Genomic DNA, 22,098 nt, shown 5'->3' with positions numbered 1-22,098 from the left:
GAACACCAAGGAATTTTCTATAGAGGCAGGAGATCTAGTATAATCAGTGCTCCCAGGCTGGAGCACTCCAAATACTGTGGAGCATTCACAGATACCATCGTCTCACCGAGACCCCAATTACCTGGATGGGCTTACAACATTCTGGTAACAGCTCCAAACTGGCCTCTCCCACCGGGGCCTCAGTCAGCCTCTGGTGTGACTGCTACACTGGGTCCCTTTGGGCCCATTTGGCGGTGCACCAGGCGACACCTTTGCAAAGAAGACTATCCCCATGATGACCCCCGACATGCTCAGCCTTAAACAGCAATGAGGGTGTCTTCACAACGATCATGGAGAGATGTGTTTGGAAACTTCGGGGCATTGGCTGCAGACTCAGGACAAGGGCAAGCCGGTAAAATCTTTGCAAAGAAAAACCCACTTACCTGAAAAATGGGATGAGGAGGACTCTTAAAATATTCTAAGAGGAGACGTGTGTGTGTGTGTGTGTGCACGAGCGTGTGTAATATTTCCCCACCCTTCTCCTCTGGTTTGTTGGGAGACCAGAGCACACGGCGGGAGGGAGCTGATGCTCTGACTGGGTGCAGCCAATGCCCAGGGGACTGGCCCTGGGAACAGGGCTGCCCAACAGGGAGCCAGGTGCCCCTGAGCTGAGCCACCTGCGCCCACCCAGGGGACCTACCGGAGTGTGTCCTCAGGTGGCCGGTGAGGGCATCCCGCCGGCGACACGCGTAGTTGCAGAGGTGGCACTTGAAGGGCTTCTCCCCCGAGTGCAGCTTGATATGCCGGAGCAAGTTGCCTTTCTGTGTGAAGGAGGCCCCGCACTGGTTGCACTGGAACGGTCTCTCTCCTGGGGGGACAAGAAGGAGAGCGGTGAGAGCGGAACTCGGCGGGGACAGAGGAGGACAAGGCGAGAAAGTTGTTTCCCACGGGCCTGGTGACTTCCACCGGCTGCAGGTTTGATAGAACATGAGGCTTTCAGACTAAACCTGCCAGTTCCTTAACGCTTCACTGGTTGGGTCAATTTGATCTGAAAATCTAATTTTTTTTCCCTAAATCAGAATGGCACATCACAATGCAAATTCAAACTCATTTAAATAAAGTGACTGCAACATTTTGTGATGAAGAGCCACTCTTCCTGATCAGCAGTTTTGGAATAAACCAATATCCAATTTTGCGTGTTGTGGCATTTGGTGGGGGTTTTAATGTGGCTTTTTTCAAAGGGTCTTTAAAATATGCCACTGAAGCAGCAAAATAAAAAGGAAACTCATTAAAAATGCATTTCAGGATCACAAGTTCATTTCAGCGTTACATTCTTATATTTAAATGAAAGGCACTTCATTATAACAGTTATAATAACTTCTTTTCATTTACATTTTCCCTGTATTTTCCCTTTCAATTTCTTCTCCATTACCTGTCTGTCCCTATGCAGGCAAATCAGGAAAGAGACAGACAGAGTGTGAGGGTGGGAGGGAGAGAAGGAGAAAGACTGAATAAAATGAGAAGTTGAGAAACTGGAGGGACGGTTTCCATCATCCAAAGAGAAGTCCTTAATCTCTGTCAAAATCTGAGCTGCACTGAGGGTTCTGGCTTTTTCCTTTGCCTCCTAATCCTGCAACCTTGAAGCCAGTATGAAGTCTATCTGTATCTATTGAAGTCAGTTCTATTTTCAGTACAGATATTCTAAGAGATGAAATTCAGTTATTATTGGGAACTCTTTCGGGAGCAGAACCGCTGGAGTGGTCACAAAAACAACAGAACAAAACAAAAAACCCACTGAGCTCTCTGCTGTGCGTCAGCTCATGTCCCCAGACTCTGAGTCCAACAACGGGATGGACAGGCCGCTGCGGTCAAGAAATATGCTATTGACTAGTCACAGGTCTCAGAATCTAAAATCAGTGAATATTTAACTCTCACTTAAAACAGGGATACATTTGTCATGTTTAAGTAAACATCAAAACTCTTTAAAAAGTGCTTTTTTTTTTTTTAGACAAAAGGCTTTGTATGACCATGATATCTGGTATTGAGATACCATGAAAATGCACTTCCTAGTAACAACTTTACCTTAGGGAAGAAGAATGTGTTAAAATGTATTTTAACAATTTTCCCAATCGATCTGCATGATTTTGGTGAACAAGACGGCACTTATCAAGAGCGATCAGAAGTGCATCTGGTACTATATCTACACCAGATTAAATTTAGAAGCCTGTGTTGGCATCTGAATTTCAAGATTATCATCATTCTTAAGTGGGAGGGATAGATGTGCTACTGGAAAAACTGAAGCGAACTTACAATGATATTCAGTTATAGACCATTTGGAATCCTGACAATAACAATATATTCGTAATTTTCCAAAGTCTGTATCTAGATTGGATCTGACTGAGCAGAGGAAGTCCAGCAGGTGGAAAGGTGATGGTAAAAGTAACACTTCCTCAGTCTCTGAGTTACAAGCCCACACTAGATGAGGAGGTTACAACAGCTAGTAGCCAGCAGAACCAAGGAGCATCTAATAGACATTGTTAATTTTCGACTAGAAACACTTCAGGGCCTTCCCCCACAGTGTGTGTGTGACTGCGGTCTTTAGCTCCAAGCAGATGGAAGAAGGAAGAAGAGTCAGGGTGACCGGCAGGGCGGACCCTTAGGGTGAGTGTTCTGGAGAGCTAGGCGGTCCAATGCCATGAACATGATCATGACAAGGATGTGGACCGTTCCTGGTGACCAACGTGCCTCGGTGTGACCCGTGCCCATGTGACATGCCCCCTCTATGCTGATGAGGTGCTGGGCGCCTGGCTTCTCCTGAGGTCTGAAAGGATGCAGGGAACACTGCCATCCAGCCAGTATTGTCAGCAGAGAAAGGACAGATGGTTACAGTCATGAATCCCTCCAGCAGAACAGGGCAGGCAGGAAAGACAGGGGCCATGACTTCGAGAGTGAAATTTGTCTTCTAATTTGCTCTCATGTAGCCTGCTGGGCCTGGTGTCTTAATTCCACTGGCAAGCTTTCCTGGAAATCTATTTGTTTCTGACTGTTGTGCCAGCATGAATATGTAACATGGGGCCTGGGGACTGGAAGAGAGCATTCCCTGAAGCCATGACACGAAATTCAACTCAATGTGGCTTCCCTTTGGAGGTGTTAGCAGGAAAGGGCCCTGGAGCCAGAGGGCAGAACTCAGCTCATGATACCTGGTCCTTCTGCTGCCACTGCCAACTGCTTGCCCCTACAGCATGCAGCTGATGGCGAGTGAGCCCAAGTTCCTCCAAGGCTGTACTCCCTTTTATTTAATTGGGATGAGGAGTTTTGTATCATTAATTCAAAATTTAGTCTGTAATCTCACTGACTCTGTAATCTGTCATTTCAGGGACTCTCTGAAGAACGCCTAAGCTTTTTTTCATAATTTGATTGGGTCAAAAAGAAAGTCCATGGACACCTACATCATAAAATTTCTGATCCTGTATCCGAAGAAAGTGAATTTATAAATATATTGAACCATAAGGATTTGCCTGGGCTTACTGCAGTCATGCCTTGGATCAGCAATCAGCATGCTGCTGCTACCGCTGTTTAGTCACTGAGCCATGGACAACCCCATGGACTCCAGTCCACCAGGCTCCTCTGTTCACGGGATTTTTCCAGGCGAGGATACTGGAGTGGTTGCCATTTCCTTCTCCAGGGCATCTTCCTGATCTGGGGATTGACCCAAGTCTCCTGGTTGGCAGGTGGATTCTTTGTCACTGAGCCACCTGGGAAGCCCAGCAGCCAATGTGAGGCTATGTTTACAAAGCCTAATGGTTGCACCTTTTCACCTACAGATGGGCACAGAGCGGGCACAGGGCTGGACAGGATAACCACAATTCAGACATTTTTATTGATGCTTCCCATTAAAAACCCTATCATTTAGAACCAGGATGCTACACATCTGCATGGTGGGGTTCTCCCTGCATTACACACTCCTCTCCTAACAGCCTCCCTCTGATTCTCCCGGGAGCCCTCTGAGGTTGGCAGGAAGGTGTTACTATGATGTTTGAGTTAAAAAAAATGAAATTGAGCAGCAAAACTGGGGAAGCGAAATGACGGCATCAGCGGACCACTCAGATGAAGGCAGCCACAGCCCTCGTGGTGCTGGTGATGAGGGCGGTGGCCTTGGGCAGGCGAGTCTTCCAGAAGGAAACCCGGTGTGCCCAGCCCACTGGGTGACAGCAGGTGCAAGTCCAGGCTCCCCGATGAAGGGCCCTCTGAAGTGGCAGTTTCCGGTTCACTATAAGCTGCGCCTTGAGCCACCTACAGACAGTCTGGGTCCCTGCTCCAGCTCCCAGCATCCTCTGGGTCTGGACTCCTGTCTGCATTTTCACAGGACCTCCGGTGAACTTTACCTTTGGGAAATGCTGCTTTTAGGGAATTCGGGGCAGGGCTGGGGATTAGCAAAGCCTGCCTTTCTGATACATTCCCCTCTGACCCCACGAATGCGGATACTTTGTAGTGTGTCTACCCAAACCTAGTTTGGCCAACATGTTGCGAATGCGGATACTTTGTAGTGTGTCTACCCAAACCTAGTTTGGCCAACATGTTGCTATTTCTATAAATACCAACCTACCACTACATCTATGCAAAGCAGAAAAGCATCATGAAGGCAATCCAGGAGTTCCTTGTTTCAGGTTTTGTTTTTTCCTTTTTAATAGAAATCAAGCTGGAATCATACAGCTGATGGTCTCTAAGTCCCTCTTTTTGGAATGAACTGTTCCGTTAGCGACACACTCCATGTGTTGGTGCTTATCTGGCACGTAGCCATTATTTGTGGGCAGAAGTGGGCAGCAAACAGACAGTCTACTCTGCATATCTATACTTGGAAGGTTTATCATTAAATGCAATTATTCTTTTTACCAGGGCAGGCAGTCATTATAATCTGGCCATTTAGTATGCCAGCATTTCATTCAGTTATCAAATATTTATTGAAGAGAACTTTCACTGTATAGTGAGGTTTTACTTGATTTACAGGAAAGTAATTCATTTGTGAGGTCTATTTCTCTGCCAGGAATGAATTAACATGGGTCCCAGTGCATCCTGTAAGGGGTCTCTCACCACATAACTTATGTTCACTTTAATTTCCACCTCCCGACTACTCTCCTGTGAGCTTCCCTTAGGGCTAGATGTGCTGGGGATTGTTCATGGGATAATTGGGGGATTGCCAGGCACATTAGGGAAAACAAAGTTTGCTAAACTGTAGAAGTTAAGTTTTTATCGAAAATGAATGTTGATTGAAAGTAGACATATTATACAGTTTTTCCAGATGGATGACAACCAAAAATCATTTTGGGAACTGCCTGATTCAAATATACAAATGACAACTCTACAAAGATCCGCATTTCCTTACAACCCAGCTGTTTTGCTCCACGAACTTTCTGAGTTCCTGCTCCATTTTTGATACTCAGATAAGTGTGTGTGGCCCAGGGAAGAATCACATGAGGTCGCGATGTTCATCTTCTTCCTCACTTCCCTGAGCTAGATTACGAAACTCACTTTGCCTTCTCAGTCTGCTGTTTTGCCAGTTTGCTAGTCTCCTCTTGTGGAGAACGGTGGACGACCCTGGCTTTAAGATAGCCTAACCCTAACCCTAACCACAGCCCCTCGCCAGTACCCCTGGGCAGCAGGGGCTCAGGTTATGTTTATGTCCGAACTTTCAGTGATCACCGGAGTTGGCACATTTATTATGCTTTTTCCACCTTTAGAGCAGAAGAGTAAAGTTTCTATTCGGTTCTAAAGACTATGCATGCCGTTAAAGGTAAGGTGTGCCCTGTTAATATTTTATTTTGAAGACTCTTTAGGGCCGCTCGCGACACTTCCGGTGGGGAAGCACGTGACTGGTCGTCCGCCATGACTGCACTCGGGGCACCCGGGCGGGGCAGAATGTAGACCTTTTGTCTCCAGCCCCCAGTGTGGGAACATGTCAGGAGCTTGGGTGCAGCCTTCAGTTTGCACTCCTTCATTTCTGGATCCAGAATACTTTCTCTTCTGCTGCCAAAGCCTCCATCCCCCACATCCGCTAGGTCGGGGGTTTAGGTATTAAATTCTTTACCAATTTGAGAGGGTCTCCTGCATTGCAGGCAGAGTCTTTACGGTCTGAGCCACCAGGGAAGCCCTCATATGGGAGCTGGTGGCAACCAAACCATCTCGGTGGGAGTGTCGCCTGGGAGGAGAAGCCTTCTGAAAACAAAGTCTTTCTAAAAGACTACACTTTGCTGCTATTCCATCAGGATTCAATGAGTGTTTCTAAGAATCAAGTCCTGTTAGTACGAATACCCCCCACATGCATCTCCCATTCCTGGTTTCTCGGTGGACAATCTGAGGAGTGGATTTCAGGGCATCAGTCTCTTACTCTGTTTGGTTTTCTTATGGGTGGACCATCTGGCACAGCCCCGCCGCCCCTATTTAGCGAGCAGAACCTCAGGCCCTTGTCAGAACTTGCACACCTGTTACCTTTACCTTTCTGTTTATAGCTTTAGTTTAGAGGATCGAATTGGTGCATGTTTAGAAATCCTTCTGGATGAACAGGGAGGCTATACCTCGCTCAGGACACTCGGCCGGGAGGGGCCTTGCCCTCTGCAACACACCGCGGGCCCCTCCGGGCCACCGAAGGAGGAGCTACGCCAGGCCTTACCAGTGTGGCTTCTCTTGTGGACCATGAGCACATTGGGGCCGATGCAAATGATCCCACAGACATCACACTTTAGTTTGCCGTTAGGAAGTCGAATGCCTCCAGCTCCTGACAAAGCTTTGCTGCCTTGGACACTGTGCGAGCCATTCATTTTCTCTCCGGAGGCATCGAGCATCCGCAAGTCCTCCGCACACTCTTCCCCATTCACTTCACAGGCACGCCCATTCTCTTCATCACTCTGAGTCTCTACTTTAACATTACCGGCTGAAAGAGACAATACAACACAGGGGCCGCTCAGTGTCAGGCAAAAACAGAACAGCACCGCCCAGCAGCGAAGCGACCCAGTGGGAGCGACAGCTTCCAAACAGAGGTTCTCAGCACCTTATCCCGGGGGACAGCAGCCCGGCCTGGACCCGTCCGCCCACAGGGGGCTGTGACGTGTGGCAGTCAGCATCTCGGGGCTGGGTCAATTGCCTGCCCTTTCTGTAGGTCCAAATGGCAGAGGGTGAAGATGTGTGGAAAAGCTATTTATAAATTCTCACTTTAGATTGGGGGGGGCATGGGGGGCTTTCACAGGGTAAGGTCACCAGGTCCACCGTGACAGCCCCTCTGGAGTGACCAGAGGCCAAGTCCAACACCCTGTGAGCCAGCAGAACCCCTGATCCCAGAAGATAAGTGATCGTCAAGTAATCCAGCCCCCATGGGTGGGGGCCCTTGTTTGGCAAAACCCCCTGAGAAGTGCTTATCTAGCTGAGAAAGTCCCCTTAAGCATAAGGATAACCATAAGCTTCCTTTCCTTCATTCATTCATGTGTTAATAAATGTGGGGACAAAACTCAGCAAACACACCCTCAGATTTCTGTCTGCAGATTCCTGAAAGAATTTTGTCTGTTTCTTTGGCACATGACCACTCTAAACCCTTCTTATTCTGTAGTGATAATAAAACCTGTATCCTAAAGTAGGGCCATGAGCCTGAGGGTTCTTCCAGTTGCTCAAGGGTTGACTGGGATGGTCTGTGAATGTAAACAGATCTGTACTAGCTTTTCAGAAAGAAAGACTCATGTGTGGGCATGGGGAGGGGGAGCAGGGGAGGTGAAGGGCTCTCGGTTATGATACAATAACCACTGTCCACTTTGCATTGTTGCTTCCTCAGCATCATATTTAGGGTCATTATTTCTGTCATTCGTGTGTTTTTCTTGGTAAAGAAAACAGATATTTGGTTTGCACTCTTCTGAAACAACGACTGATAAGGGATGGCTGAGTCCAACACTGCGATGACCAGGAGAAACTGCAGTTACACTGAAAGCCCTCGTGTTCCTCACAGTCTCTACAGATGAACAAGAGGAAGGAGGTAAATTGTACCAAGTAAAATAATCAATGAGATAGACAGCAACCACGACTACAAAGTTTTTGATCGGCGTTGTGAATCAGTGGTTCTCCCACTATGGTCCCTGGACCAAAAGCAAGTCCCTGAGAACGTGCTGGCAAGAGCAGACTTTGGGGTCCACCTCAGACCCACTGAACGAGACCCACCCCGAACCCACCCCCTTGGACACATCCACTTCCACTGGAGTCTGAGAAAGCCTGTGCTAGGAACAAGCTGGTTGGACTCAACACAGTTCTCGTGATTGGCAAGCTCAGAGCTGGGACCCTGAAATCAGAATTCCTGGTTTGGAATCTCAGTTCCATTCTTTATAAATGCTGAGATCTGGTACAACGCATGTACCTGCTCTGTACCTCAGTTTCCTCATCTGTAAAACTGGAGATTGTCAGCACCGGCCCAACTGGAGCTTTGAGAGAATGGAGGGGGTAAAGAGATGGCTCTCTGCCATCGGGACCCACAGCCGGTCCCGGAGGCAGACTGTGGGCGGCACAGGTAAAGCGCGTCAGGAGTGAACAGGATGAGAACAGTGGGAATGGGAAGTGAGGAACGGATGTCATCTTAAATCTCACAGATGCCCTGACGCCACAGGTCTTGACACTCATCTGACAGTAGTCCATGAAGGCGGGACTTTGTCATTTTCTGCCAAGTGACATTTTCTCTGAGAACTGTATTCATAGACTCAAGAAACCAGGAGGCTGAAAAGGCCTGAGATCCGTTTTGTAAATTACCCTCCGATCACTGTGGATCCTCTGGTATGGTTTTATGTAGATGTATTCAGCACCACAACAGGCTAAGTGCAAAGAATAAAATTCAGTATCGTGTGATATTCTAGTTTTATGAAAAAAAAATAGGAAGCCCCCCAATTTGGGGGTCCCCAGATCCCTGAGCAAGGTCAGGGGAGAGTAAATCACGGGGACTGGACAGAGGGTTGGAGTCACATGGAGACACATGGAGTCACAGGAGCCAGCAGGCACATGCTGGGGATGCAGATCTGGAAGCTGCCTGCACTTGGGGGAGGAGGGGAGGGGGAGGAATTCAAGGCCAGACGGTCACAGAAAGGTCTGTGGCAAGTGAGAGGGGAGCCGGGGGTGGAGGTGAGACCCAGTGGGCCACACATCAGCCACTGGCTCAGCAGATTCAAGCATGTGTGAATTTTCTCTCCGTGTGTGGGGGAAGTTCCTATCTCTCTGTGGACAAATGCACCCCAGCTGCGTGGGAAAGGTGCAGAGACGCCCCCAACCCAAGGCGGGTGTCCACGAGGAAGGGCTCTCGTCTCACGGGGAGGTGAATGCAAGTGGCGGTCGTATTATTCTTGTACATGACGGAGATCAGGGCAGGGAACTGTCTTAATATGTGGCAAACACAGATCCGATCTCAAGAGTTGAAATCTAACATACATCCATGTTCAGTTCAGTTCAGTTGCTCAGTTGTGTCTGACTCTTTGCAACCCCATGAATCAGGTCCACATAAGGCAGAAGACACACTAGAGAAACACAAGCTCAGACAGAGCGTTTTGGCTTCACTTCTGTAAATGTGAAAGTGGCTTCAGGGGTTTTTCGTGATGGTGAGCTTGACTAGCGACGTGGCCCAAGGACAGTAGATGCTGCAGGCCTGGGGGCCCGTGTCACTGGCCTACAGAGTCTCCCTGCCGCACAGGCTGGAGCCTCCTTTAAACAGGGGCACACAGTCCGGAGCGGGTCAGAAGGAAGCTCATTCCTAGATGTCAAGGGGCCTGGACGCGCTGGGCTCAGACACAAGCCTCGGGCTGAGAGCAGAAGTGCCCCCCGACCCCAGGTTCCTGAACGAAGGGAAGCAGGAGGAAGACAAAAGGGGGACTGGAGGTCCTCCTGAGGGGGGATCCCTGCTCTGGGAGCCCTCCACACTGCTGGAGGACAGAAGGCAATGCCTGGAGCGTGGTGGTAGTGGGCAGCTCTGGCAGCCAGGCTTCCACTCAAGGCACCAGAGGGGCAGGTGAGGGTGTGGAGGGCCTGCCCCTGCATCTTGTAGGCCTTCTCGGGAAGGCTCTTGGGTCTGAGAGCTGGTGGGTCCGTGGTTTTGAACTGCACACCCCGGAGCACTCAAGGGCACCAGCCTTTGCTCAAAGTGAAGGAGGAGACTGGGACCAACTTCGGCCATCCGCAGGTTCACACCCAAACACTCCAGAGCCCACCCAGAGACAAGCAGGGCCCCTGCACCCTGTGTGAGAAGGCCATGTGATCAGCCCTCTCTTATTTTCTTCCTCAGGCCCATCCTGTCATCAATTCCAGGAACGAGTCATCCTTCCTAACTTGCACTTAGTGTTCCGTGGTCCAGCCCACGGATGCTGTCTCTGTGGTCATCCCCTCTCTAAATTCCTAAACCATTCCATCAGCTCTGGTTCTTTGGACCCCAAGCTGCTTAGTTGCACTACTGCTTCTATGAAATGTTATACTCTCCTTGAATATGGGGATTATACTTATAAATATTTTGTAACTCTGTCCTTCCACCGCTTAGAAAAATGTCAAACTCAGTATGGTGCTGAGTGGAACTGATTAAATATAGAACATGAAATGGAGACTTTGTGTTTCTTGACCCTGGAACGCATTGGTTCAGGCCTAACCGTGCAGCTAACTTTTCCACAGAGTCCCAGGAGCTGATGGACGAGGCCCCGGTGTCATTATTTAATAAGCATGGCTGCCTGCAGAGTGGATGTGCCTTCAAACCCTGAGCCAAAAGCCACTTTCTTTCCAAGATGCAATTTAAAATTTGGGGAAATGAAAGTCTCGTTTTTACACATCTCAGAGGCTTTCTATGTTATTAGCAACAGGACAGTCCTTAGAGTGACCCTGGGTGCCTGGTCATTAGCACACAGACAAGGTTAGCCCTGAGAGAATCCAGAGAACTCGGGGTCACGGGGGCCAGGAGGCCTGGACCTGTTGCCAACCATTGTATGCCTCATGAAAGATTAAAACGTGTTAATGCAAAGGGATATAGCACACTGGCGGCCTCGCCTCACAGATAGATTCTGTTTCCCCATCACTTTCCTTTCCCTTTAGAATGTGTCTATATATTTATAGGTGAGGTAAAGCATTGGTACTCAGATGGCATTGTTCCACTGAACAGACATTCCCTAAACTATGAGTTTAGACCAGGTAAGCTCAAAATGCTCAATATTTTAAATGAAAAATCAGGAGACAGAAATATTCCTGCAACTGGTGACTAGCTAGGAAAGATCAAATATATTTAAGGTGTATCTTGAATGAAGGTAATTAAAAATTTTAGATGAAGAAAGATGTGTAGAAGTTTTTGTGCTGCCTCTAAGGGTTTATGAAAACTTTTAAGCACTTTAAGGTTAATGAAACCACTGATTAGAACTTATATCATTAAAAATGCAGGATTTTTCATTGCAAGGAGGCATGATTACTTTCTTTACTTCCCTAATGGGAAGGTAGCCATTCCCTTCTCCAGGAGATCTTCCCGAACCAGTGACTGAACCCAGGTCTCCTGCGTTGCAGGCAGATTCTTTACCATCTGAGCCACTAGGGGAGCCCTCAACTAGAAATATGTTTATCCTTATTTGATGTTTTGGGTTTTAAAAGCAATAAAATCAGGGAGAGATAAAAGAGGAAGAGTATGAAAAACAGAATGAGTTACTAGCATTTATTTACATTTTTCTTAGGTAGCAGGGGACACAAATTGAGATAGAATAGGGTCAAACAGTTTGTTTTTAATTTTCAACAAGGGACAAGAAAGAGGTAAATGAGGAGGACAATTCTCTATCATGACCACTAGGTGGTGATGTTGGCCCAGAACAGTTGGGTTGCTTGCTTGGGTGGGGACCTCGGCAAGATCAACAGTTGCAACTTGGGTATGTGGGAGGGGGTGGAGAAGGAGGAGAGAAGAGATACTAAAACCTGTGAACCCAACTGTATAAAAGTAAAGACAGGAAGGGCATTGAAACGTGTATCATCTGTCTTACAGTATCTGCAAGTATTGTGTATCTTTATAGGCAGCAGTTTTTACATACTGAAGTCTTCACCAAAGGATCTTCTCCAACACTGCAATGTGCTTGATCCTAAACTTTCTCAGATTTAATGAAAACATGTCAGAATGTATTATCTTACTCTTAAGTGCATTTGACTTTTTAATATTTCAACAAATATTTCCATATTTCATCTCAAAATTAATATCAGTTCTCTGTGCTAGTACCTTAAAAATGTTTTATGTAATCACATAAGCACACATATAAATACACATATACACACATATAAACATTTATATGTACATGCATATAATCTCACAGAAATAAATATCAAGCTGTTTTAAAGTCAATTCAAAGGAACATTAGTAAGAAAGAGAAAGATCTCTGTAACTTTTATAAACTGGAAAAGCAGTCAGTGTAGGTTGCAAGAAAAGGGGTAACCCTAGGTTGGTAAGTGCTAAGCCCTTTTGCTGCCAAGAGTTTTTCATAGCCAGGATGTCATAAACCTTTAACTGCTACTGACACCTTTGAGCTTAGAGTTTGTGTTAATACTTGTTACAGGATTAAGCATGACTTATGATATTGTTTTATAACATTAGAACATTTACCAATATAGGCTCTGAAGACTACATCCTAAGGGGGCAACCAACTTGCACCACTTTTAGTATTCAACTCTCTGGACATTTTAAAAAAGCCCTTTCCACTTCTTAAAATACTCCTTTAAGGATGTCGCCCAAATATATTTATCATTCATCATCTCTCAATACCTAAAAAAGAAAAATGAAATTAACATCTGCGTTGGGTTTGACAGCTCAGACCAGGAACGTCCCGCACACAGAAGCACTCAGCGTGTCTGCTCAGGAAGTGAGGACCACGAACTAACGGCCTTGATGCCCTGCGACTTTTCTCCTCTCAGTTCTGAAATTAATACTTTCGAGCTACAGAAGGAGAGCACGCATCCTTCTTTGTCCTACAGAATTGTACAAGGCATCTTGAAAGTTTGTTGGGTTATTTAACGGTGATAGAAAGTCTGGTCAGTATCATTATACTCAACCAAAGAGGAGATGCTGGTAACATTCATAACGAAACTATTTAACAGCATTAGTAGAGTAATAATTCCGTTAAACTATTATTACTTCTACCCTTACTGTTACTGCACTGCCACCATGGAAGGCACGCTCCATGTGCATCCAACAGCCTATGATAAAACCAGGCGCCCACACCTCAAGTGTTTAAGTGGAGTTCTCGGTGGCAGATGCTTAATCAACAGCATGAGATGATACTTATCTCAATGCTTCAAGTATGGAGGAAGGTGATGAAAAATCATGCATTCACAATATTTACACTATGGGAACTGAGTATGAAATGAACATGCATTATCGTTTTCTAGAAGCAAAGTGTATACTTACGAGAGAAAGAATTGGGAATTATTGCATGGAAATCCCTAAAGCCGTCAGCCCCATAAGCCGCTGCAACAAAGAAGGCAAAAAGAAAGCTGGGCTGTAACACCATCCATGAGACAGAGTAAGAGTTTAAAAGAAACTATTGTTGTTGTTGTTGTTGCTGTTTTAAAAAAGGAAAGTAATATTACTCCACACCATTATTTAGCTACCAGTCTGGTACTGTCAGCCTTCAAACCAAGGGCTGAAATGGCAACACAGTGCTTACTTCGAAACGGGATCCCACTTCCCAGAGGTCTGAGCTCATGGCACCAAATCGCACAGATGCTATAGAGTAACCTCTGGTGTGCTGAGCATCTTAAGCACTGCTTCTGGAACATTCTAGAATGGTGAGAAACCCTTCAGCAGAATGGGTACAGACAGGTCCAGGATCTGCTCATCATAGTCGAGCTTCCCCTGGGAAAGCTCTTATCTTCACAGAAGCAGTGTGACTCTTAACGGGCTGACTGCATTGCAAATGTTCTTCCTTTGGCTTTTTCTTAGAAAGTCCTCACAGAAAATTAGAAAATGTTCATGCAACACACTGGGTGGGGAAAAATTTGTGTTTTCCCCTACCTCAAAGTGAACTACCAATTTCTGTGGGTATTCCTTATCAGCTGCCCTCATAAAGACTATCACCACCTCAAATTGCCAAGTTTTTTTTTTTTTTTTCTGTTTTATAGGTTAGTGCTTTCCAGTGTGTGCCTATGTCTTGGAACTTAACAGACACTGCACATCACACACACACACACACACATGTACACACACATTAGTTTTGTCTGCTGAAGTGACACCCCAGTGGCAGTCTGAGTTACATCCATAGCGTAGCTGCTAAATTAAACATGTTGCTGAACTACTGAATAGCAGAGTTTCCTGCAGGAAACAGACCTACTGAACTTGGCTTAAGCCAGTGTTTTCCAAACTTATGTGCCCACAGGCCCTCCCCTCTTCCGCATGAAAATTTCAGTAAAATATTGGGAGAATGGGAAACAGTTTTGGAGACACCGCCAAAGCTATTCCTTGAAGTTGCTACCTGAATCATTTCTCAGCAAACCCTCAGCCTTCCTGTCTTCTCCTGTTTCTCGGATGCTCCTCCCTTCTGATCATCTGGCTCTAACAGTCAGCACTGGTGTTCCCAGCCCCCTGCCCAGCAGGGCTGGCATCAGCTGGTCTGCCTGGTCCACCCGTGCTCCACGGTCAGCAGACAGTCAACCAGGGACACTGATTTCTCAGCGACCTTTGCAATTCTGTCGTCTTCAATGAGCTCCAACTTCTGAAGCCCCGAGCCCTCCATATCACAGGGTGCTACCATCTCAGATGAGGGAGAAAAGGCCAAGATGTTTTGAAAGGTCAGTATTACCTTTTAAAATCAGGGACATCAGAATACATGACATAATATAAAATTTTCTGATTAAATGACATCACTGCCTTGCTTCTCTGAGAAATGACTGAGACTGCTGATGGGCTTGAGCACGGCTTGATTTGAAAGTCGACCTCCTGGCACCCCTTTAGCTAGAAGCCATGTATGACAATGAGGAAGGGGAGGTGAAGGTGGAGGATCAATAGAGTGGATGAGTGAAGGAGATGAACAGTGTTCATCTAAAAGCTGCCTCCCCGGGAGAAGATGTGCACTCGCACAGGTCCTGGATGATCAGAGCATAGTCCTTAAAACGCCGAAGCCCATCAGCACACCTTGCATTGAATATAAGTAACAGTACCGCACATCATCAGACAGCGAACGTTACCCATTCACCAAGGGCGTCAGTTCTCTGCTTATCCTCTGTAGCTATAACGTTCTGCTTCCCCAAGGAAAGCAGAAGAAATTCACTCTTGCTCGGGCACCACCTACGTTCCTGCAGGTACCAACTTTTGAGTTCAGAAAAAAGGAAAGCTCCTCTCTTCCTGCGGGGAACAAGCACACAGTAGGGAAGTGTGAACACTCTCCTGTCCTGCTCTGTCCCATCTCATCCCATTTTACTCTCATCAGTCCAGTACCTTATGGAAGGCAGGCACCAGGAACTCTACAAACAACAGGGACTTATCTATAAGCTCTTTCCACAAACTGCCTTTAGTCCCCACATGATCCTGCAAGGCAGGATCACTAAGGCACCAGGGAGGGGCTGGGGCTTCCAGGAAGCCCTAGAGTCGGTCCTCTTGGCAGTGACCGGGGGCCCAGGTGAATCTGAGACCATATGTAATTAACACAGAAACTCACTACTCCAAATACACACTCTGCCTGCAGGATGGGGCTTTGGGAGCTGTGCTTTCTCCACTATGAAGCTGGAGAGCTTAAAAGTTACTGCGGCTGCACAGAAGCACACACTGAGATGTGTGCGCACACACTCACCACGCATGGGAGTTACAGAGCGTTTACTGACAGAATTCCCCACATAGTTAACACACACACACCACTGTATGTGAAATAGATAACTAATAAGGACATCCTGCGTAGTACAAGGAACTCTACCCAATACTCTGCAATAATCTATATGGGAAAGGAGCCTAAAAGGAGTGGATACATGTACATGTATAACCAAATCACTTTGCTGTGCACCCGAAGCATAACATCGTAAAGCAACTATACTCCAGTATAACATTTTGAAGTAGATAAGCAACAAGCATATATTGTGTGGCACACAGAATTACAGCCATTATTTTGTAACAAGGTTTAAAGGAGTATAAATTGTAAAAACACTGAATCACTAAGCTGTACACGGGAAACTAATATAATTCTGTATATCAATTGTATATCATTTAAAGATAATAAAATAAAGAATACATATGTTTACTAAAATAAAGAATCCCCCACATCATTAAAATGACTACAAACAAGCGGTCTGGAAAGTAAGAGCCCACCGCCCCCCGCCCCCCCCCACCCCAGTGCTGCCTTCTCCAGGGCCACCGGTCCCCACGCCCACGGGCAGTAAGCATGCACAGTGGGTACCATGTCGCAGAGGCTCTCACTCTCCCTGGTCACTGACCCCAGCGCCCCATGCACCCATGGTGTCCCCATGTCTGATGAACATGACATTGGCCGCACCCCCATTCTCCCTGGGCACTTGGGGGGCTGTGTTACAGGTGCAGAGTCGATGTGTTCTGGTCACAGTCCTGGCTGGTCCTGAAGCTCCACCATGGGAGCAGGAGTGATGTCTCGACTGACTCCCAGCCTCTTCATTTCTTTTGTAAATTCCACCCCGAATTTCAGGCTGTTGCTTCATAAAAGGGTGCAGACAGAAGCAGATTTAGTGAACCTTGCTAAGTTTCCTAAATTTCACAGGATGCATTCTTGTCACCAAGAGCAAATTGAGCTCACTTGGTAGGAATTTTTATTCTCTGAGTTATTATGAACATTTCTGTTTAAAATGCGGGAATGCCTCAGATTCTGAACCCTATTCAGATTGCACATTGATGACCATTCCAAGAAAAAAAGGTGAAAGGCCCAGAAACCACACTCTTCAGGTCCCTTTATTTGTGCAAATTATCAAGAATATAATTCTACGCTTCCCACACTGCTGGTACCTTTGGAAGAGATGAAGATGTACTTGGGATTTTCAAACTGGGAGAGAAGAAGTCTGTCCCCTCTCAAGTCAAAGAAAGATGGATGATTTTAGTGTAAATACATTCAGATTTTTATTTAGAAGAATTTAGAAATGTGCTGTCATATGACTTTTATACATATTCTTCAAATCATATTAAGCGTGTTGGTCACGATCAGATCATTAGTCTCAGTAACTCGTGTAAGTATGGTTTGCAGTGACTTCTCCCATGCCTGCAGATCTCACATTTCAGGGATGGGCATTCTAGTCCTGTCACGGCCCTAGTGAGAGGGTCCCTGCATGGGCCAGTGGGCAAAGAAGAGGACCAGGGACCGTCAGAGCCGAAACTCCAAGACCACATTCCTGCAGGAGAGCTAGTTACGTCCTGCAGAAGTACCAGATCTAGACTCTCTTGAGGTTCCCCCACACCAGATGTTTTTGGGGTGGACCTTTGTGCTCAGACCACCCTCTATGTGAGGGAGTGCCTCGTCCTACCAGGGGAGAGAATTCTGACACTCCTGACTGTTATGCCGAGAAAGGGGTGTCCTTCCAGACTGATGGAAGGGGAAGCTATAGTCTGACCCTGCGCACGGAGCCCATGAGCGCTGGCTCACATCTCAGCTGAGTGATCCCCAAGAGGCTCCTCCTGCAGCACCCCCTTCCCACTCCAGATCCTTCCTCAGACCCCAGGGCCCCAGTGTCCACTCAGCCCTGTGTCCTGGGTGGACACAGGAAGCAATGACGTGCCAGCACCTGCTGATGGCAGGATTCTCCGGGGCTCCAGCCCGCCTGCCTGCCCTTCTGTCCCTTCATGCTGCAGACAAGCAGGTGGAATCCAAACTCCAGGTCTTCCTCCACACCCCGCTCTCCTCCTCCCGTCCCACGTGCCTGTGGTCCTCTCTCTGACCTCCTGGCCACACCCCCACCCCCGGCCGTTGATGGCCAATTCTCTCGAGTTGTTTCTTTCTGACCTTTTCCAATCACATCACGTCCAGCACATGCGTGAAGCTGCCATGCTGTCTGGTGGGGCTGCCTCTACCTGCTTCACCTCCTGCCAGGGCTTCCTACCCCCACCTGGCACTGGCTCCCCTCTCAAACCATCTGACCCCTGGGCCTGAGACCCTCATCCTCAAGGCTGACTTTGTCAGGGCACCTACTTCTAAGGTCTCCGCTATTCTGTTCTGTTATAATGAGGGCTTCCCAGGTGGAGCTAGTGGTAAACAAGCCACCTGCCAATGCAGGAGACATAAGAGACACAGGTTCAGTCCCTGGGTTGGGAAGATGCCCCAGAGGAAGTGCTGGCAACCCACTCCAGTATTCTGATCTGGAGTATCCCATGGACAGCGGAGCCTGTGGGCTACAGTCCATAGGCTGGCAAAGAGTCAGACATGACTAAGTGATGTAGCATGCACTGTTATAATAAGACAAAACCCCAGGTCCTGTCAAATCCTGATCAGCAATGACAATGACTCTCCAGCTGGTAATACCACTCAGACAACCAAAAGCAAGAGGAAGCAAACCGCCATCCTCACCTCTTTGGAAATGCCTTGCAGCTCGTGTGAAGCTGTCCTTGTTCCAGCAGATCTGTGTCCTGTGCAGATGTCAAGGACTCTTCCCTCAAGCCTCATCCCCCAACCTGCTCAGCTAGCAAAGACTCCCCACCCACTGCAAGGCCCCTCTGCTTTCCCATCCTTGTGACACCCACTTGGAACCTACCCTCTCTCTCAGCTACACAGCCCTTGCCAACTCCACTCCAGAGCCCTTAGGATGCACGCCTAGTTCTGGAACCTGGTGTGTCTGGAGCTCAATCCTGTGCTCAGATAAAGGGCTGCAGGCCGTGGCTCCCTTCTCTGCATTTCCTCTCCTGCTGCACAAGACCTGGAACGTGAAGGGCTCACCACAGGGGCCTTGAATCAAACTCCTCACTATTCCTTTTGGACACAACCATCCGACTTGAACATTTTCAGAAACCACATACATTCCAGGAGAAGCTGGAAGACAGAAGGCACCGTGCTGCTTACGTCTGAGTGTGACTCCCAAGCAGCGGGGTGTGTTTAGATGAAGTAAGTCATGGGCAAAGTGCTGGACTTGACTTCCGTTTACAGAACTGAGCACACAGGCCAGGATTTCTGCTGGAATGAGTCCTTTGGCTGCTCCTACCTGCGTCCCGGGACGTCACATCCCAGATGTCCCTGAATCTGCAGCCTCGCTGACTTCGGAAGGATGGGGAGGCGTCAGAGAGCCAGGTGCAAGGGCTGCAGGGCCGGCCCCTTGGCTTTGCCTCCCCCGGGGCTGTGGACTCAGTGAGGTGCCAGCCGCCCTGAGCCCCGAATGCCTCATCCACTGAATGGGAACCACCGCGTCCGTCTGTCAGACTCATGTGCAGATTCATGGCAACGCTCCTCAGGCCTCTCTCTTAGCCAGCCCTCCCCTCAGTGGGAAGGCACAGGCAGATAACCACGGCTAACACACCAGCTATCTTCTCATCAGCAAAGGCTTCAGGCCGAAGGGATTAGCCACAGCCGACTGGCACCCACCAAGTTTTTCATAAGCAGGAAAAACAACAGGGCAGGGATTTGTACGACCATGTGGTTCGGAGGACAGCTGCCCTCGGTGCTTGGAAACCCAAGTCTACGCAGACTTCCCTTCCATCCCCAAACCCCGGCAGATCTTCACCTCCACTTGGGACTGGGGTGACCTTTTAAGGCATCACTTGCCCTGACAGGGTCTCCAGTTGACGCCAGGTCATGGAACAACAGAGGTTGTTTGAAGTGAAAAGTGACAAAAATGGCCAAAGTGAACTCTGCCCTCCTTCCCACAACAGCTAACCCACGACCTGAGGATCTGCTGGGGATAAACCAGCTCCTGGTCTTCTCTCCGTGTAGCATAGCTGGCGACCACCCCTATTTTTGTTCATACTTTATTAGTACAACTGAATTGTTCACAGTGAACTCAATAGCGTGGAAAAGCTCTGATTGACAAACCTATCGTGTAGAAAGGGAAACCAGGATAAGCAAAGATTCTTCTTCTAAAGAGTACATCTGAGCAAAGTGGTTCAAAAATGAGGATTCTGTTCATGGGAGTGCGTCTGCAGCCGTTGCTCTGGTGTCCTTAACTCACGCTCTGAGACAGAGTTCGCCACCGCTCGGGGTGAACAGGTTAAAGGATAGATTTAGGGATATTTCCAGAAAGTTAAGTCCTTCTAGTTGTTGTTGTTGTTAATGGAAATTACCTTTTTATTGGTAAGAATGTGCATGTGTAGTTGTTCAGTCACATCTGACTCTTTGAGACCCCATGGACTGCCTCCACAGACTGTAGCCCGCCAGGCTCCTCTGTCCATGGAATTGTCCAGGCAAGAATACTGGACCAGGTTGCCATTTCCTTCTCCAGGGGAAATTCCCCATCTAGGGATCGAACCCGGGTCTCCTGAGTCTCCTGCATCGCAGGCAGATTCTTTACCACTGAGCCACCTGGGAAGCCCCATTGGTAAAATGTATTTGCCTATTCAAAGACTGCAAGTACACATAAATACCAAGATGAAATTTCTAAAATTCACCTCCAACTCCTGGAATCTAAAGAAAACCATGAAAAAAAGAAAATAGGAACATAATAATAATAAACAGAGTGAGAGAGTTTAGCTCAAGCTTTAAAAAGACAGAAGGAAATGGACATTTTTCAGGCAATAAATAAGGACTGAAGAAATGGCCACCCACTCCAGTACTCTTCCCTGGAAAATTCCATGGATGGAGGAGCCTGGTAGGCTGCAGTCCATGGGGTGGCAAAAAGTCAGACACGACTGAGCGACTTCACTTTCACTTTTCACTTTCATGCATTGGAGAAGGAAATGGCAACCCACTCCAGTGTTCTTGCCTGTAGAATCCCAGCGACGGGGTAGCCTGGTGGGCTGCCATCTATGGGGTCGCACAGAGTCGGACATGACTGAAGTGATTTAGTAGCTTAGCAGCAGAAGAAAATTCACACAACTGGGGAAGCCCTGAGAAGCCCTAAAAGTCTCAGCACAGACTAGTCGGGGGAGGCTGAGATAGCATGAGGGCCTGGGTATACAGAGACTTTCACATTCATTTTGTCTCTCCATCCCAAATCTTGTTCCAGTGAGGGGAATTTACACTGGATCAGACAGGCCGAAACAGTCAGAGATGGACACTCTGCTCAGGCCGCACGCGGGGCTGTGGGTGGTGCTGACGGGCGGGCCGGCACAGGTGCAGGGAGCCAGCTTGCAGCATCGGGGCCCCGTGAAGACAGGGGGCAAGCAGGCCATGGGTGCGGGGTCCCTGAGCACCCAGGCGCGGGTGGGGGGCGGGCACAGGCAGCTTGCTGCCGCCCGGGGGTCTGCACAAGTGCTTTAGCCGACGTGACTCTAAGCGTGTTTCAGATGCGGTTCTCCCAGGGCTTGTTCCTACTGAAACAGCAGGCGGAATGCACTGCCGGGGGAATGGAGCACTGACAGCTGGGAGAGTCCTGACTGTCAGCTGTGCCTGGCCTCCGAGGCTCGGTCGCTGTGTGCACTTCTCGCACATGGAGGAGGCACGGGACAGGCTGCTCCGTCACAGAGGGGGCATAGGGGCTTAGAGGGGGCTCCTGTGGGGCTCTGCAGATGCTCCGGGCCATTCCCTCCGGCTCCTCAGCTGGCACCGTGTCAAGCCCCACAGATCCCAGGAGCCAGGGCCCCGCCTCAGGGAGGCCAGAGATAAAGTAATCTCCTCCAGGACACATGAGGGCGGGTCCCTGGCTGTCCCTCCCTTCAAGAAGCTCGGAGGGGTCCCTGCCGGAATTCCAAGCACGAGGTGACTCAGCAGGGGGGGCGGGGGTCTGGAAGGAGGGTTCTGCCCCCTGTCCCGCTGTCCTGAGCCCGCGGGCACAGCAGCGTGCTGTCCGTCTCAAGGGTGCGGGTCTGTAAGCAGAGGCTGCTTGGGGTGGGTTCTGGGGCTGAGACCTTGGGCGACACTCCTACCCGGAGGCCCAGGGAGGAGACAAGCCTTCACCCTACTTTTCCCACTTCTTCCTGTTCTCCACCCAAAAGCACTGGCAGCGGAGGCCAGGATGGGGGAGGACCCGGCAGAAAGTAGGAGGCAACCTGGGTCTGGGGACGGGCAGGGCTGAGGTTGGAGGCCGGGA

At 48.4% G+C, this 22,098-nt stretch overlaps 1 protein-coding gene across 18 annotated transcripts in view; it reads right to left on the bottom strand.

Moving 5' to 3' along the window:
• The window catches only part of IKZF1 (IKAROS family zinc finger 1), a 97,875-nt gene that overhangs the window by 21,268 nt on the left and 54,509 nt on the right, over positions 1-22,098 (bottom strand). For 9 of the 18 annotated variants that reach the window (XM_086398620.1, XM_086398619.1, XM_086398612.1 and 6 more), the window contains exons 4-5: positions 6,647-6,907; positions 680-847 (exon numbers count right to left, since the gene is read on the bottom strand). In XM_086398620.1, the coding sequence (XP_086254746.1) occupies positions 680-847; positions 6,647-6,907 (429 nt within the window). Of the gene's footprint in view, positions 1-679; positions 848-6,646; positions 6,908-13,396; positions 13,457-22,098 lie in introns of all 18 variants that reach the window. The other 9 variants (XM_086398627.1, XM_086398625.1, XM_086398622.1 and 6 more) reach the window with 2 other exon arrangements.

This window comes from Bos grunniens, chromosome 4, assembly GCF_055505025.1.
Source record: "Bos grunniens cultivar Pamir isolate PY7600 chromosome 4, Bosgru_T2T1.0, whole genome shotgun sequence".
NCBI lineage: Eukaryota > Metazoa > Chordata > Mammalia > Artiodactyla > Bovidae > Bos > Bos grunniens.
This window is presented reverse-complemented; position numbering and strand designations above follow the sequence as displayed.